At 36.6% G+C, this 19353-nt stretch overlaps 2 protein-coding genes and 1 non-coding gene across 3 annotated transcripts; all 3 read left to right on the top strand.

The window, feature by feature from the left end:
* The first annotated feature begins 611 nt into the window (after positions 1-611).
* On the top strand, positions 612-2025 carry LOC104228380 (uncharacterized). The gene is made up of 2 exons (XR_011407650.1): positions 612-740; positions 1884-2025. It is a non-coding gene; the product is annotated as an uncharacterized protein (transcript).
* Positions 2026-10450: 8425 nt separating this feature from the next.
* On the top strand, positions 10451-11876 carry LOC104228378 (caffeoylshikimate esterase). The gene is made up of 2 exons (XM_009780833.2): positions 10451-11200; positions 11275-11876. The coding sequence occupies exons 1-2, from the start codon at positions 10562-10564 to the stop codon at positions 11641-11643; spliced, it is 1008 nt and encodes a 335-aa protein (XP_009779135.1). The 5' UTR covers positions 10451-10561; the 3' UTR covers positions 11644-11876.
* Positions 11877-11964: 88 nt separating this feature from the next.
* LOC104228379 (WPP domain-associated protein) lies at positions 11965-15662 on the top strand. Its single transcript, XM_070146717.1, has 5 exons — positions 11965-13603; positions 13634-14555; positions 14647-14776; positions 15151-15252; positions 15429-15662. Exons 1-5 carry the CDS (start codon positions 12496-12498, stop codon positions 15495-15497), a joined length of 2331 nt encoding a protein of 776 aa, XP_070002818.1. The 5' UTR covers positions 11965-12495; the 3' UTR covers positions 15498-15662.
* Positions 15663-19353: the final 3691 nt, after the last annotated feature.

Here is a 19353-nt window from a genome sequence, read left to right on the forward strand (position 1 = left end):
TTTGATCCAAAATATCAAACAATCAATTGATCGAAGCCGAGCCGAACGACGACGACGGCGCGAGGCTTGGCTTCTTCTCAACTTTTGAAGAGTTAGAAGAAGTGCAATTGTATATATACCCATCAAAACTCTTTTCCTCCTCCAATATAGGACAATGTCCCTTTGTCAAATAGGAAAATTTAAAATTTTCATTTTCTCCTCCATTTCCTATTCACTCTATTTTAAGCTATTATAATTTATAAGCTTAAATCCAACACTCTCAATCTTCTCGATATAGGGATTAAAGTCTATATACGCACTATTCTCCTCAAATCCAATATGTGATTGCACTGAATTTGTTATTGTTATTGTATGTACTTGTCAATAGCCAAATTTTTTTTGTATTTTTCAGGGAAATACTTTAGTAGTCCAGTAATATTTTTGGAGATAAATATTTACTACATAAGTCATAAAGTATTTTTTCCCTGTAATAATAGGTATAATTACCTTGTTAACCATCGTTAAGACTATTGTTTAGTTAATAAATCTGAGACTTTAATATTTAGTGAGGACAAGTGTCACAAATCTAAATAAATAGCGTTCGGAAATGAAAGAAAAGGAGAGCAAAATCACTTTACGTGGGGAGAAAAAGATAAACAAAACCCTGTCGACGCAGATCGAGTTGTAAATTACGTTGATTACAAATTCATTATTTCGCTCTTTGCATCTTCATCATCCATTGCAAAGTTCAGACTTCAGAGGTACAAATTCCTTCAATTTTTATGATCACCTTACTATGCCTTCCATTTTCAATCTGTGAAAAATCTGTTATACATCTGAACGTTTCGATCTTCAATAAATGATTTTTACTCTCATGTGATCATTTCATGATGTTGTTTTGGTTGTATAATACACTGTTAGTACCATTTCGAAATACTATTGCCTTTTCGATAATAAAATATTGATCAAAGAGCTCAGATTTTTTAATACTCCATTAGTTTGAATTTTATGTTTACACAACTCTCGTGTCTTTCACGAACGTAAGAAATTAATATTCGTCTGAAATGAATTCAATACAAACTGACAAATTTTTGCATTACTATCGCTCTCAAACTTTTATCCAAAATCAACTGAAGCTGCCTAAAGAAGAGTGTTCTACCGGTATTGAAATGAAATAAGCATTGTTAAACCTCAATTAGTTTAGAATTGCAATAGGTATTGTCATTTAAAGCCAAAAGAAGTACCCCCCAAATTTCAATTTGCTTGACCCCATCTAATGAACACAAGTTTAAAGATTATTTTTTGGACACAGCAGAAATATCTAAAATAAACTAGCAAGAATCATATTTTATGAGCATTTCATTAATGGCCAAATAAATTTCATATGAGTTTTATGTGTAATCGTAATGGGTATAATTCTTTCACCCATGGGCGAAGCTATGTTGGCCCAAGATTGGTCAATTAACCACCCTTCACCGAAAAATATTACTTGTTGTTAGATTAAAAATAGACTTTGAACACGCTGGCATAGCTCACTGACAAAAAATATTCAAAATTTAAACACCCCAATTGAATTTCCCGACTTCCCCACTTCTTCCACCTATAAATAAAGTTTTGAATTTGAGGTCTGTATTTTGTTGTGATCCTTACGCCTATAATTATTAGCATACCTTTTGCTTTTCACCTCTTACTTTTTAGTTTTCAAATTTAAAAGTTTTTCAAAAGATAAGTTAGGCAAGTAAAATGGTGGGCTCCGGGAAGGCAATAAGAGATGAGTATTATATACATACCAAATCACATGTAACACGTAGTGATTTAATATTTGTACACACAATCTACACCCAACCTTATTATTATACTGAAAATAGTATTCCATTGAAGAAAATCATTTTTTTGATCCTTAGAAAGTGTTCACACCAAAGTGAGAGAGATGCATCTATGGCCATCAATGAGATTAAGGGACTCATTCAAATTGGGTTACTTGAAGAATCTAGAATGGAACCTTCACAGAATGGATAGTCAGAAGAAACGTAACAAGTCCCAGAACTGTGGAAATAATGATCAGAAGCTTCTGGATGATGAACCAAGCAGTTCTAGTACCAGCGGTGGAGGAGGAGGGAAATTAGTTGTGATTTGTAGGGACTTACTCATGATCCTTTCTTGTTGCTACTGCTGTTTCTGCTGTGGAGGTACTTCTTGCTTCTGGGTTTTTCCGTGAATTTCATAGATTTTATTTTTGGTGATTTATATGGGGGTTTTTGCTTTCTTTTAGTTAGAAATTGAATTCTTTACTTTTTGTTGAAACTGTCTTCCATTGACGTTTTCTATTTCACCGTATTCACTTCCCAAGTTGAGTTTAGTTGACAATTTCTCTATTAGGGATTCAGTTCAGGGCTAAATAGAGATGCCTTTTTAACATTTTTGAATTACTCATTACTAGCTATACTACCTGTGAGCAAGGTCAGCCCATGATGAGAAAGCAAAAGATGTGATTTGAGGAGTTACTGGATGTGCTGGTAAACTAAATCAGGCATGAAATTGCTCATAGATTGAGCTTGTATATTAGACCAACAACAATTAAACAGATAAAAAGCAAAAGCTAGATTTAAGGGATAAACCTTTTTCTTTTTGAGAAGGCACTTACTAAGGGAGCTTGTGCAATGAAATGGCAAGAGGTCATTCCCACACCACTTCTCTCCGCCTTATTTCCCAAATAGTTTCCCTTTCCAGCCTCATTGCATCATTATACTTTGAGGTTCTGACAAGCATGTTCATGGAAGATTACTTGCTCTTAGTTAAATGTGCTGGTTCCTCTAAAGCAGCTACAAATCTTGCCTAGTCTGGGAGCATGTGGATGCTGCAAGCGAGTGAAGTGATTAAAATGCTACTTCAAAATTTCCGATTGAGGAGCATGTACTTAAAAACCAGGGAAGTATAGCCCAGTCAATTTTGTGCAATAGAGCTCCTAAAATACCTGGAAAAGTAAATCCTACTCAACTTTGTCAAAAGATACTAGTATTGGTTATCAAAGGTTATGGCCATCCTTCGTTTTCTCAGCTTACTGTAGTTGAAATCTATAAATCTTCTCCGCTTTCAGTGTTAAGCATACATTTACTGGTTTTGCACACTTTACAAGGGCCTCACTTGCTTCAAAAATATAAGCTTTCAGTTGTGATGTGGTAAAATACCTCCTTTATCCAAGGGAAGAGGACAGTCTGGACTAGAAATCTGCCATGTATAATTTTCTGCTGCTCCACCTTTACAAGTGTTAGTCATACGCTTGGTAATACATGCACAAAAGAAAAACAAATCATGTATATTCGTTTGCATTTACATGTAGTTGGTTGCCAAAGAATAGGGTGCACTCATGCTTCTAGACATTGCTTTAACTTGAGATTTGCTCTATATGGCATGAGTGCCACTTATAACAAGGGTGGAGCTAGAGCATTAGCTACGGGTTCGGTAAATCCATTAGCTTTTGCTTATATCATACATTTGTATTAGGAAATCCATTAAATATGTATAACTTTTTAATTGCAAACACGGTAACTAAGACGAGCTATGTATTCGGAGGCAAGTTCTGAACTCATAAACTTTGAATCCTGGCTCCGCATCGTATAAATTAATACTCATGTAATCAGAAAATCAGTATTAATTGTTCATATTTTTATAGTATTGTGTTTTTTCTGTAAGTTATGATCATATAGCTATGCATAGTGACTTTAAAGTTGCAAAAGCTGCAGCTTTTGCATGACAAATGATAATTCTTGATATGAAAAGCTGCTGTTGAATCCCATTGTCTGACCTTTCAACAGCATGTTGAAGTAGATGAATTACCACCATGCACTGTCTAACTAAGGTCACAGGTCTCATATTTTATAAGCTCATTTCTCATTGAGCTGAAACCATAGAGCTACAATAGTAAGTTCTTTCCCGGAAAACCAAAGTTCTTAATACACGTTGAGCAAGAAACACAATAGAATTGAATACTGCAATTTGTCAAATTAGAATAAATAAATTTTACATGGATGGACATTTTTTAAGAAGGCACGAATCATAGTAGTTTTTGCTAAAACTTATAGCACACACATAGTGGAGCTCCAGCAATGATCATGGTGTTAAGGTGATAGGGTTTGTATTCCAACTTCATATTTTCAGATACTTTAATATGGTGTGGACATGATTCTTGGTTGTGCTCTATAATGGGGCACTTGCTGGTTGACTTGAGATCGTAAGTGATATAGTGTGAGGCAGGAACTAATTGATAGATTTGCACTTGTTTTGGTGACACTGATAATTGATGATGTAATGAATCTGTGAAAGGAGAGTGCAGATACGTGCATAGAATAGCAAGTTCACTTTTTAAAAAAGAGAGGTGTTTGAAGGAGGAAGATATGCAGATATGAGGTTACAGGTCTAGTTCTATTGGTAATTTGTGTTTTCATGGGTAGTAGGCCTTTACATCTGGGATTTTCCAATGATGACTAGAGTGTGCCAGGTCTGACGAGAACATCACTAGTTTTTGTAGTAGGCTTTTGGGTGGTTCATGTGATAAGGGAGTGGTGTGGACCACAGGTGAACTGTGCAAGTGGGTCAAATTAGGTCCAGGAAGAATATGAGAAGAGAGAAATGTGGTAATGAGATGTTTAGAAGAGGTGGAGAGTGGATGAGATGGCAGGATTAATGGATATCCAACATTAGAGGCAGTTGCTAATGATAGTGGGAATCCCTAGGAGGGGAAGTTTTAAGTACCTTGGGTCTATTATTTAGGGGGATCGGGAGATTGATGAAGATGTCACACATCGTATTGGGGCGGGATGGATGAAATGGAGACTCGCTTCCGGTGTTTTATGTGACAAGAAGGTGCCACTGAAACTTAAAGGTAAGTTCTACAGAGTGGTGGTCAGGCCAACGATGTTGTATGAGGCTGAGTGTTGGCTAGTCAAGATTGCTCATGTCCAGAAGATGAAGGTAGCAGAGATAAGGATGTTGAGATGGATGTTAGGGCACATCAGGTTAGATAGGATAAAAAATGAGGTTATTCGCGACAAGATGGGTCTGGCCCCTATTGAGGACAAGATGTGGGAAGTGCGGGTTAGGTGGTTTGGTCATGTGAGGAGGAGAAGCACAGACGCCCCGGTAAGGAGGTGTGAGTGGTTGACATTGGAGGGCCTACGGAGAGGTAGAGGTAAGCCAAAAAAGAGGTGGGGAGAGGTGATTAGGCAAGACATGACGCAACTTTAGCTGACCGAGGACATGACCCTTGATAGGAAGATATGAAGGTCGAGGATTAGGGTAGTAGAGTAGGTAGTTTAGAGTGTTCATAACAGTATTATTGGCGCGCAGTTTCGCTTTCTGTTGGTAATAGGTTTTTATGACTAACCGTTATTTTCTTTCATTGTTGATCACCTTGCTATCTTGTTGTTTTCATTCTGCTTTTATATGGCTTTTTGGTACTGTCCCTTCTTGTCTATATTTTCATTAATGTGGTGCTTATGCTTTCCTGAGCCGAGGGTCTATTGGAAACAGCCTCTCTATCCTCACAAGGTAGGAGTAAGATCTGCGTACATACTACCCTCCCCAGAACCCACGGTATAAGATATTACTGGGTATGTTGTTGTTGTTGTTGCTAATGATAGTGGGAGGGGAAATTATTGAAGGAAGCTACTGCGAAATTCAGTGTCTTCTCTGGGCTTTTCTTGAGCAATTTTCTCGTTTACCTTACAATCACGCTTGCTAAAAGTAATTACATTTAAGTTTTAGCAGCAAAGCAATTTTGAACGTTCTTAAAGTGTACAAACATAAGGTGACAATCCAAGTTCACTATCCAGTATATAGAAAGTATACTTGTTTCGTGTTTTGTTAATATATTTCTCTTTTATTATGTGTCATGCTGTCTATTTGGAGCTTGACTTTAAGGATTTAGCCCCTTTTGCAATCTTAATAATGGCACTGGTGTGTGTGCGCGCGCGCACTGTTCTTTCTGGTTTGTCTGTTATCTTCTACCAGAATGTATATATGTTTTACTATTAGTTAAAAATTATTAATGCAAAGGCACCTCAATTTTGTGATATGGGCTATGTCAGATAAGTTTTCCAACTCAATTACGAGATCATTTCCTGAAACAGCTGAAATGAATCCTAAGCCTTTGGATTTAACCTTTGCACCATTTAGCTTTTCAGAGTTTCTACTAGAGATTGTTCCTCTCTAGCTGTTGGCTGATAGAGATAATTTCCTCTTAATTGGATGGAATCCCTGCTTTTAGCTTTTATTATACTAGCATCTGGTGCTAGAAAACCTAATTATCTTGTTCAAGAATCAAGATGTACGATTTTATCAGAGGAAGTGTCTGGTTTCCCGAACTTCAGAGAACGATGGCAGGCAGGCTATTATGAAATTTTCTGAACGTTTACTTTATTCTGTAAACATTTATAACTATTACTCGATTTATATGAGCTAAGATGTATCCTGAATTGTAATCAGTTACTTGTTTTCTGCCTATTATAGTAGTCATTCTTTGTTTCTGTTTGTGTCCATCTTAAAAAAACAATTATTTACCATTTGCAGATTAATGTTATGTTGTTTGCATTTGTGATTATATTTCTACTCGACGAGTCTTAGTTGTCTGATAATTCGTCTCTCTTACAGCCTGTGTTGCCGATGAAGAAGACTAAAGACAAGACAGCTAATGGAAGAAAGAGAATCCATTATGGAATTAGATGTAAAGAAAAGATTAGAGTTTAATGAAAAAGGACAACTGTAATTTAAGCTTCGCAACTGTTCTGAGCTATGGGCTAAGTTAATTACTATTGTTTATCCTCTATTTATAATTATATTAGACTAATCCTTTAGAACCATAGATTAGGGAATGATTTAAGTTACATCTTTACTGACAGATCTCAATAACTGGCACCTATTTTGCCATCGTTACAAGCTATCTTTTGCCATTAATTAAATATTCTCGAGGGGTTCAAAAAAGTCGATTCACGTACTTCACCATTTCCCGTTGAATAGTCATAGATTGGGTTTACCACTAAATCCACTAGTAACGGCCGAGGGGGTGGATTGAAACGACTGCAGCGAAGAATTGATCTGAGCACTTCGTTAATGTACCAAAAAATAATGAAAAAATATTTTTTGAATTCAGTTAACATTTCCGAGGGGCTCAAAAGGGAAAGCGGATCAAATTGAAAGAAAATTGAACGAAGAAAAAAGGAGTTACTTGCTTATCATGAATGATACTCCTATTTCTAATGTAGTAACTTTGAAAAAGGTCCAGTTGTGAAGCTTTTAGCAAAATTATGGAGCTTTTGGCATTGGTAAATATTCGGGATTATTTTCTATAGATACAAAATAGGACGCTTGTTATCTGCTTTAACGGGAGAATTGGATCTTTAATTTTTTAATAAAATATATACGAATCGGTAAAAATCTACTAATATATATAACCTATCCTGGGTTATTTCAATTAGGCCAAATAATCAATTAATAGTAGGTATGAGATTGCCACATATCAAACAATGAGGTAACTTTTTTCTTTTAAAGAAGGTAAGGAGTTTTGCACGTTATTGTGCAAAAAGAGTTCCGCATGATGGACCGATGAGGGTTAAAAAGCTAGTCTAAGAGAGATGGATTCGGGCAGATAGCTGAAATATACGAACTTTGACAAGAAAGTCAATGAAATTAGTGGATACCTTAAAAAGAAGGAGAGTTGATATGCGTGCCATCAAGAAATTAATTGGACTTGGCAAAAGGCTAGAGAGATAGGTAAGACATGTTATAAATTATAGTACCGTGGGATAGATAAAAATAGGAACATAGTGGGAATTATTATTATATAATGACTTAAAGATAAGGTCGTAGAGGTAAAATAGATCGGAGATATTATTGCAATAAGGTTTGGCATTTTCACGATTAAATAATATTTTATTCTAATTGTTGCTCCAAGTCTCTTGTTTCTATTAAGCTCAGCCTTAATAGAAGCGGGTAGCAGTGCATAAGGGTAAAATATGCTATGCTAAGTGGTTGCATAAGAGTGACACGTGGAGCCGAATGTAGAGGATAGTTAAAATCGAAGACAACTATTCTATTTGTCACCGGAAAGAATGATGCTCATAAAAACGCAATAAATACCTGCCACCCTGTAACATTTAATAAAAAATATTTTACAATATTTAGTACACTATTACAATAATCAAATAGATTTATCCTTGCAAGAAATGAGATAGAAGCATACAAGATAAGGTTTGGAGTTAGTAGCATACAAGATAAGGTTATTCCAGGAGAATTGATAACCACCCAATATAGGTTAGTAGTCTTAAATGTAAAGCTAAAGAGTAGATTGGAAAAGGAGATGAATTGCAAACTACCCTTCGACGGTTTTGTTGTCAAAGTTTCCCATTGAATTCCACTAAAGATTTTAAGATCCTACACTTATTGTTTTAATTTTATGCGATGTGTATCATAATAACAGGGAACAATTCGTATTTAAGGAAGGCAGCATATTAAGTTGAGTTTGCTTTAATTTTGTGTGGAGTTAGTCCAACACGTGATAGTATGCTAGTGTGAGAGGGAGTGAAAAATGGAAAAAATTAGAGCCTAAAATCTTGCTATATTAAGTAATTAAGTACAAATATCCCTAATAATAATAATAATAATTAGGATTCCAGTTTTGCATAACTAGATAAAATTGTAAAATAGTACGGTATAGCCAGTTTTCGGACTAGTCATTCAAAAATAGCCAGCATTTACGAAGTCAATGAAAAATAGCCACTATTTTGCTGCAACAGAGACCGGTCCAGCATAATATACTGGAGTTCGGTGCACCTGTATATGAACTCCAGCATATTATGTTGGACCGGTATACTTTGCTGACTCCAATATGATATACTGGAGACTGGAGCACCGGTGCTCCAAACTCCAATATATTATACTGGACAATTATACTTGCTGGAACTTCAGTATATTATGCTGGAGTTCTAGTGTACTTATGCTAGAACTCCATCATATTATGCTGGCGTATTTTCTAATGTAATATACTGGCGTATTTTCCGGGTTTTGAACAGTGTTTTCGCTCAGATTTATCTTTACATGAAAAGTGGCTAAATTTCGATTACTTTTGAAACCATGCTATTTTTGAACGATCAGTTGTAAATCTGGCTATTTTTGAATTTCTCCCGATAAAATTCTCTAGATATTCCCTTATGAGTCTTGGGCGATTTTTGAAATAATGATAGCCAATTAACCCTGCAATCTCACTAGGGGTGTGCATTCGAATCGGTTTATCGATAAATCGAATCAATTATTTGTTATCGGTTTATCGATTTATCGATTTCGATTTCGATATTTTCCTTATAGAGTTATCGATTTCGATTTCGATTTCGGTTTTGTCCTCTCCGGTTATCGTTTTATCGATAAACCGATAAGATATACTAAATTTATTTTTTTATTTTTTTATTTTACCCTTATTCTATAATACCCTTTCATTTACCCTAAGTCCCTAACCCTATTATTTCATCTACCACATTTAAGGAATGATCATATTTAAAGCTCAAGGGAATGAAGTTCAAATTAATGGAAAATAGAATTAGCCGTGATGATGTATTTTTATTTTTTTATACCGTTGGAGTGTTAATGATATACATTTGATCCCTTACTTTAGTTTCGTTGCATGTGCTTGTTGACACAATTTTTATGTTATAAACAGTGTTCGTCTTATTTTAGCTTCTTTTTGTCCATATTAGTTAGGCGTGTTTATAGCAATATACTTTCCGTGGAATCCCGCAAATTTTCTTATTGGTGTAATCGATAACCGAATCGATAAGCCCCAAAACTCGATAAATCGAAATTGAAAAAATCGAAATCTTATTGAAATGATAACGATAAGCATATGTACAAATCGATAAGTAATTATCAATAAGGGTCAAAATCGAATGCACACCCCTAAATCTCTTAAGTCTTTTTAGCCGAAAATTGTTTTATCAATTAGCCTATTGATGAGTTGATGTACAATAATAATACATAATGTGTTTGTGAGGGGCAGTTGAGCTGCTTGGGAGGAAAAACTTAACCAGAACAAGGTGTATGCTACCAAATTTAATATTTTACCATGATTATAACAACAACAACAACAACCACCCAGTATAATCTCACTTAGTGGGGGTCTGGGGAGGATAGTGTGTACGCAGACCTTACCCCTGCAATTTTTTGATAACAATAGAGTCATTTTAGAAATATATTGATATATCAAGCAATTTTTAGATGAACTAGTAACTGTGACACATTTTAGAGACATTGTAGCTTCTTATGTTAGAATTTTGAGGGTCCTCCTCAAACTTCTGCCCCTGTTTGGTAGACGATCCTTCGACCGTTTGCGGGTAGGGTAGAGAGGCTATTTCCAAATAGACCCTCGACATCCTTTACCATGATTATACCATAAATATTAATTAATCGTTATAATGGCATGTATTATTTTCAAATTTTGTGAAAAGCAAGCATCAATTTCCGTAACATTTAATGTATCAAGTGAGTTTTATTTTCTTTATAAAGGTTTTTGGTGATTTCCATTTGAAGTAACGAAAGAATGAAGCATCCAGTTGCAGAGGCGAACGAGGTCAGCCCATTCGGGTCATTGAGCCCCGACGAGTTCTATTCTCACCACTCAGTGAGTCACGGCTCCGAGTTCATCACCAATTCTCGAGGTCTCAAACTCTTCACTCAGTGGTGGACCCCACTCCCTCCCGCTAACCCTATCGGCGTCGTCTGCGTTGTTCACGGATTCACCGGCGAGTCCAGCTGGTTCGTTCAACTCACCGCCGTTCACTTCGCCAAGCACGGTTTCGCCGTCTGTGCAATCGATCACCAAGGCCATGGCTTCTCCGATGGCCTCGTGGCTCATATACCCGACATTAACCCCGTCGTCGATGACTGTATCGCCTTCTTCGATTCTTTCCGTCAGCGCCACGCGCCGCCATATCTTCCTTCGTTTCTCTACGCTGAATCTCTCGGCGGCGCAATTGCACTTCTCATTACTCTCCGGCAGGGAGATTCTGCTCTAAATAGGCCTTTTGACGGCGTCGTTTTGAACGGGGCCATGTGCGGTATCAGCGCTAAGTTCAAACCGCCGTGGCCGTTGGAGCATCTTCTGGACATTGCAGCATTTCTCATTCCCACATGGCGCGTTGTTCCCACTCGTGGCTCTATTCCTGAAGTCTCATTCAAGGTAAGGGAGTTGAATTATATTCTATTTTTATTCACTTTTTTAAAACTGTTTTTTTTTATTGGGGAATCACGAAGATGGAGTGGAAGAGGAAACTGGCAGTGGCAAGCCCTAGGAGGCCACTGGGGAGACCACGAGCGGCGACGGCGCGTGAACTGGTGAGAGTGTGCGGGGATCTGCAGAGGAGATTCGAAGAAGTGAAGGTGCCGTTCCTGGTCATACACGGCGGCGGGGACGTCGTCTGTGATCCGGCTTGCGTCGAGAACCTTTACCGGCGAGCGTCTAGTGAAGACAAAACTCTGAATGTTTACCCCGGAATGTGGCACCAGCTGGTAGGAGAACCGGAGGAGAATGTGGAACAAGTGTTTGGAGATGTTTTGGAGTGGCTGACAACCAGAGCAGAGCGTGCCGCTGGGAAGAAAGCGGCAGAGGGCGGCGGCGCGTAGAGAAAGTAGTGAAGGGGTTGTGACAGGAAGGTAGTTGGAGGTTTGTAGTTGAAGAGTGGTTGGATTATTATTGGTGATATAATAGTGAATTTAATGGTGATCACGGAATCAAGGATATTATTGCATGGGATAGTAGGTCCAAAAAATTGTACGAATGGGACAATATATTTCTTTTTTGAGTATTGAATTGAATAAAAATAATAATAATAAGATGAAATACAAGTCCTATAACATATACGGAGTATGTAGTATCTCTCTTTATATCGAAGGGTATAATTGACAGAGTGGAAAAAACATGTTTACCTTCAAATACAACCAAATGTAGCTAATTGAACATGATTTCTCTTTTTAAATAATTTAACAAACTCGGACACAATTACCTTTCGCAATTAGGAATTTTTTCAGCTTTCCTAATACATATGTTTTTTATATGAACGAATACCAGACGTGTATTTTATATATACATTTATCACATAATTAGAGTTAAGTGGTATGGTTAAGTAATATATACTCTCAGATTTAACTTTTAATTGGTATAGCTAAATTACTTAATTTGGTGTAAACACCGGATGCTCATAGTGTTTATCCGAATAACTTATGTGTGGTTGAGTTTAATTAAAATAATGCTTCTAGCGCATCCATGGGAATTACTTGGGCGTTTTGACAGTTTAGAACAAGTCACTTGAAACCATGCAACTTTCTTGCAGATCTTTAGGATTACGTCTTTGAGAGATTATGAAAATTTCAATGTTTTTTAACAATTCTTTTCTCTGTTTATGCATAATAGTCTACTCTATTTACAACGAATTTACATTCAAGGAAAAAAAAAGGTAAGTCTAGGGAAATTAAGAGATGGACAACCTGTTTGGTGAAATAGATTGTAGATCAAAATCAGACGGAATAGTGATGGGAATTCTAAGATCTGCTATGGACAAAGCACATGAAAAGGTCCAATCTGAAGCTGGATCCATTGAGTTTCTTCACGAGAGATCAAAGTTCTATGAATTGGCAGTGATCCTTGTGGAATCAGGTCTAAGCATTGTTCAACAAGAGACTGATATTCTTGAAAGCAACCGCGAAAAGGTCATCTCAGACTTAACAGAAATGAGGCATTGGCTCTTGGGAAGGATTAAGGTAATGAAACTCTTAATCACTGAGAAAGATAGAGAATTAACAGAGAGGACTGAAAATGAGTTAAAGCTCAGACAGGTTTTGGAATCCAAAGAAAGAGAACTTGTTTTTATTCGCGACAAATTTGAGCTTCAGAGAACAAAGAGTGAAGGGTCTCAAGATTTGAGGTTAGTACTAAAGAATGAAGCTAAAGAATGTGAAACTAGTGACTCGAAGTTGGATTCAGAACTTCTAAATGAGGGAAGTTGTCAAAATGACTTGTATGTAAGTTACCATATTCCTGAAATAAAGCCAATGACTGATCATTCATTAAGGCCTGAACAGAACAATGTGATTCAACAGATGAGTTCTGATATATATATTTTAAAAGAAACCTTGGATTTTGCATTTGGGAGAAGGGATAATGGTGAGATGGTTCCTTTAGAAAAGCAATGGAGGCGTACCATTGAGAAAGATACATTATCTGTCTTGATAAAAGGATTCATATATGATATCCAAAAAAGATTTGAATCAGAGTTGAAGAAAAGGGGTGATCAAATTCCACTTGAATTTTCAAATGAGAACTTATCAGAATTTATCTGTGAGATAACAGCGTTGCGCCATGAACTAGAGACCTTGTATAGTAGACATGAGGAGGGAAGGAAAACAATGAACAAGCAAGATTTCTTAGGCCAAAAGTTGGCAAAGGTACGTCGGACGTGTAGTGAGCCTTTGCCAAAAGATGCTCGTCAACTGTCTGATCAAGAGGACCAAGAAGATGGTGGGAGTAATTATGTTGCTAAGCTGATTAAGAATCATGAGTCAATTATAAAGAAGCAGTTCGAAGATCGCAATTGTAAATCCATTTTCCACAAATAAGACATGGAACTTGATATCTTGGACAGAATGATAAAAGACATCATCACAAGATTGGATGTTATAATAAGCTCACTGAACGTTAAGTCAATCGATAAGAAACATGTGAAAGAGAAAAACTTGGAGTCAATAAAAGGCACTGCTACTTTATTGCTAAGTCAATTTGATATAGAAGATGGGAATTTAGAAACATTGGTTAAGAATTTTAGAGATGGCAACATCTTACCAGAGACAATAGGGAGCCTATTGAAAGAGGATGTCTACATGGTACTCTTCATTGAAATGGTTAAGGCATGTAAGGAGGAAAAAGATGATATTGATATGGAAATTCAAATAAGAGAAGATATATACAAGTTTATCATGGTTGAGGCTGTGAAAGATGTACATACCAAATTTTCGGAATATTTGAATCCTGCTTATAAGAAGGTGGAAATTGATGGAACTGAGGAAAGCCTGATTCAAAAGCTCGATTCTTTGTTAAAATGTCTCGAGTCAGGGGAAGATCTAATGGCGAAAGCAAGTTCTGAGAGAGAAGAACACAATGTGCGTCATGAACTTGAAATCTTGGAATGTGATGAGGTTGAGGAGCGCGAGACTATTGAATGGCTGTTGAATGATGATGAGTGCACTTTCACTTCTGTGAACGAAAAACTAGAGATCGCGATGAGACAACTGTCTACAAGCAAAGAATTGTTGTTTGATTTGGAACAAAGTCTTGGAATTTCACCTGATGTTTTAGCAAAAAGTACTGATGATTGCCTACACATAAACACTAGTAGTGTTGTGTCTCAAACTGAAGAACCACAAGGGTTGTCAGTTATTAATCCATCTGATGTTTTGATCTTAGCACAGATAGCAGATTTTCATCAAGTGATTCAAGAATTTGAGGTCAATGTAGTTCATAATATAGACACAAAATCGTCGAGGTATTCAATTTTTTTTTTCATCTGTTTTTTTCTTCTCAGGCCTCAGTTCATAATAGGGACTAATGAGAATGTTACATTACCTTTTTTCCAGGTTAGAGAAACTGAAACACCAATTCCACAACTTAATTGTTGAACCAGTTGCTTTAATAAAGAAAAGGAAATTGCTTTACAAGAAGGCTTTCTTAGCAAGATGTCAGAATCTAAAATTGGCTGAAACTGAGGTACATTTTATTGAATTTAATTAGAAAATTAATAAACATGCTTAAGCATCTTGCTATATTGTTAAGCCTTTTTTTCTTTTTTCCTGTTATAAGATGCGCGAATTTAAGAGTTTCAAGTTAGTTTTCTTTATTGTTTCCCCTTTCATCCACACGAAAATGACAATTCTTTTTAAACGATGGTGAAGGATCGGAGTGAAAATTGAAATTTATACAACTCTATGTACAATAGAGATTCTGTTTAGATTTTTTCCTCTTTATTTATTTATTATGTAATATTTGTTGAAGGACAATTTTATTTATTGCTAAAAGAAAAAACATGGAGTAAGATATTTAGCATTTAATGTAGGTTATTGATAAGATTGGTGTTTTTAAAGGTGGATTTGCTGGGGGATCAAGTAGAAGCACTTTTGCATCTGCTTGAGAAAATATACGTGATACTCGACCAAAATTCAATTGTTTTATCTTGCCGTTTTCAGGTCAGCAACTACCAAACATAATATGGTTATATTATTTTTAGTATGAATTTGTGATTTATGAGTTATGACTCTTTTTCTTCTTTTTCCTTTAAACTTTATTACAGGTATTTCATATTTGTATTCGTTGTATTAAGTTTTATCTATTTCGTTACTTTTTAGTTTTTTCAATTATGCAGGTGTTTGACATCTTAAAACTTATCAAAGACAAGTTGGAAGATGCAGTTGCTTGTGTATCTACTTCTTAGTATATAAAATCAAATATTTAATTTTTGTATAACATGCTCATTTGCTTATATGAACATAGAACATAAGAACAAAGGCGTATATAGGATTTAATGATTACGGGTGCCATTGTATTGAATGTGAATTTACTGTTAGTCAATGAAGTTGATAGGATGGGTATCTGGTCAGTTCGTGTAGTTTTAAATTTATTTGTGTGATTCAGTTCATTTTGAATTAATTTAGTTCGATTTGCAAGGTTTTTTTGTGCATAAATAAACACGTGATAAGCAAACTAAAAATGTTTGATTCTTTATTTGAAATCAAGAAAAAGAATAACATTAACTAAATAAAAACGAAAAAATAATATCCTAACAACCATCAAACTTGTTGGTTTGTCTCTTGTTTGTCAAAGGTCCAACACCTTGCTTTTCCTTTCCACTGCCATTGCCCTCAAATATTTTTCCTTGTCATTTCTGATTTTTCTCTACTCTTTTGCCTTGTCCTTGTTCTCATTTTTGGACTTTGAAGTGGTAGAAAAATAAGAACTTTTATGTCCTAACCGGAAATCACCCAAAGCATCCGCAGCACGATGACACCAGGAAGGTCTTTTACGTTTTGCCTTCGGAGTTCCATATGCACGTTTTAATAGTGTAGCCTGACCAATTATACTTGGCAGCATCTAAACAAAGTAGTTAACTAGCCAGGTTATTGGAAAAATCTGAACCAATAAAAAAGACATGCTACAAAACGTGCCAATCATGGCTACAAGTCAGTTTTTCAGCAAAATAACCGCCCAACTACCCGATGTGCATTGCACACTTACGCATGTGCCAAGTTTTGGAGCCTGCCTTGACATCCATCAGTTGTGCCAAGCTGCCCACAAGCCGTGACAACAACTTGTATGCGTTTGTGCACATGCCTCTACCTTGCCTTTGTCATGCCATGCCATGACCTTATCTTGCCTTACCTTGCTCATGTCTTCCCTTTGCCTTGCCATGTTTTGGCCCTGCCTTGACATAGATTTACCTTACCATTGTCCTGCCAACCTATACGTCCATGTGAAATGTCTTTGCCTCCGTCAAGGTGCGTTTGTAAACCACACATAGTCTGTCATGCTGAGTTGTCCGTCATGATATTATTGGCGAATCTCCTTAGTTATTTTGTTTCCTTTATTTGTGCAGATTTTGGTGTATCTTTAGTTTGTCAATTACAGCTCATTATCCTATAATTTAGGAGTAATTCTTGGTTCATCCTTTATATTTAAAGTGCTTTGTACATCATGAATAAATGAATGAGCCTTCATACTCTTCCTGCTGTGCACCTTTATGGTATCAGAGCTTTTCAAAGCTCCAACGAGAATCAATTGTCTGCTCGTCTCCTTTAAACCTACCTCATAATTTCTATGTCAGCCATGGTTAATCCAAGCAACTCTATCATCCCTGCTAATGTTCAATTTAATCCAGGTTCCCAACTTTCTCTAAAGCTCACTGGTCCGATCAATTTTGTCAATTGGAAGGCCCAAGTCGAGTCTCTGATGTTGGGACACGACATCTTTGGCTATCTTGACGAAACTATGATAACACCACCAAAAACTGTCACCATCAACAACTCAGAGGAACCCAATCCCAAATATAAACTCTGGTTTCATCAGGACCACTTGATCCGCAATGCATTGATGCCACCTATCGTTCGAAGGACCTCAATACCCAAGAAATAGTGCAGTTGTCCAAGATCTTTGAGAGAGAATCTGGTAGAAAGAACCTGTATAGCTTGTTTAATAACATCATAGCTGGAACCAGTGATAATAATGTCACTGACATATACAAGAATGTAAACCAACACTCTATTATGATGACAAATAAATAGAGAAGAGTCAGAGTTAGTCTTTTGAAAGCCAATCTGAACCAAGAATTGCTTTAATTTAGAGTACCAGGTGCGAGGGGCCTGTTTGAGGCCGTAGATTGCTTTCTTTAATTTGCACACATAATGAGGAAAATCGGGATGAGCATACCCCGGAGGTTGACGCATATAGACATCTTCTTCAAGGTGTCCTTGAAGAAATGCGTATTCATGTCCAGCGGGTGCAAATGCCAATTATGCTGAACTGCAAGTGATAAAATGAGTCTAACAGTGACAGATTTTACCACTGGACTGAATGAAGAGTGATATTCTACACCTGGTCATTGGGTAAAACATTTTGCAACCAACCGAGCTTTATACTTGTCAATACTTCTATCAGGTTTGATTTTGATACGATATATCCATTTGCAGTCAACTACATTTTGGGCAGAGGATGGCGGTACAAGCTCCCACGTCGTGTTGTTCATCAATGCTTCAAACTCAAGTTTCATGGCTTCTCTCCAATGTGCACTCTTTTGGGCTTGATTATAGGTGGTGGAAAGTGGTTCAGTAGTAACAATGGCAAGGTAATCAAAAACTTATTTGGGTTTGCTAATATTGTTCCGTGAGCGAGTCACAAGTCGGTTAACAAAGGGTAGTTGGGTATGGGGTATAGCTGTGGTAGATGGTTGGTTGAGATTCAAAGATGGGATAGTCACTGGGGCAGATTGTTGGGTTTGCCGATTTCGGCGTTGATACTGGATTAGTGGCTGGGATGTTGGTGGAGTAACAGTAGAGCAAACTGGATCAGTAGGGTGTTGCGTGTCGGAATTAGAGACAGTGGCAAGAGCCGGCGCGACCATGAGATAGACTTGGAGATGAACCTACAGAGGAAGCTGCTAGAAATTGTAGAGCTACCTTGATTGGCAATGGAAGCTCATGATTTTCAGACGGTATAGATTTGGGGCTAGAGTCATGTGACTCTTTTTGTAGGATATCCCAATATATATTTGAAATTCTTTTCTTTTTTAAAGATAAAAATATATCAGAAAAAAGAAATTTATATTCATAAAAAATAACATCTCTTGAAACATATATCTTTTGAGAGATAGGATCATAACACTGATGGCTGTGATAAGTATTAGAATAGCCTAGGTATACACAAGGAGTGGACCTAGGTTCTAATTTGTGTTTTGCATATGGTTTAAGCCATGGATAACAGAGACAACCAAAAGTACGAATTGTGTGGTAATTTGGAATTTCTCTAAATAATCGTTGGTATGGAGAATCATTATTGAGTGTGGGGATAGGCAGTCTATTAATCAAGAATGTGGCTTGTTGACAAACAAATGACCAAAATACTGGAGGCATGGAGGCTTGATGTAAAATGGTTTTTGCTGTTTCAATAATGTGTCTATGTCTACATTCTGCCATGGCTACTCTTTGTGGTGTGTATGGTGGTGATACAAGGTGTTCAATGCCATTGGTATGAAGAAATGGTTTGAGGCCTTCAAACTCACCACCACCATCTGTGTAAAGCGAGAGTATTTTTGTATGAAAATAATTTTCAACAAGGGGTTTGAATTTAGAAAATATTGTTTGGACCTCGCTTTTGATTTTAATCGTATATAAACAAATATATTTTGTGAATTGATCAACAAAAATTACATAATATAATTTTTTATCAATTGACAAAATAGGCGAGGGCCCCAAAGATCACTAAAAACAATTTGTAAAGGCTTCTTGCTCAATAGAGTATTTTGAGAAAAAGGTTGCCCATGGCTTTTATTGGAACAACACAAATTACAATGATCAAACTTTGCAGAATTTGAAACTGGAATTGAAAACTTGTAAAAAAGTGTCTTGAGCACTCTTTTATTTGGATGTCCTAATTTTCTATGTCAAGACTCCAGAGATTCCGCCTTGTTGGTTTGGTAGCTCAAATTGCATTGGTATCCTCCGGAGGGCCACTCATAAAGTCCTTCCTTATTCTGGCCTCGTGCCAACGGCGCCCTCGTTCTCAAATCCTTCACAAGAAAA

The sequence above is a fragment of the Nicotiana sylvestris genome, chromosome 5, assembly GCF_000393655.2.
Source record: "Nicotiana sylvestris chromosome 5, ASM39365v2, whole genome shotgun sequence".
Classification (NCBI taxonomy): Eukaryota; Viridiplantae; Streptophyta; class Magnoliopsida; order Solanales; family Solanaceae; genus Nicotiana; species Nicotiana sylvestris.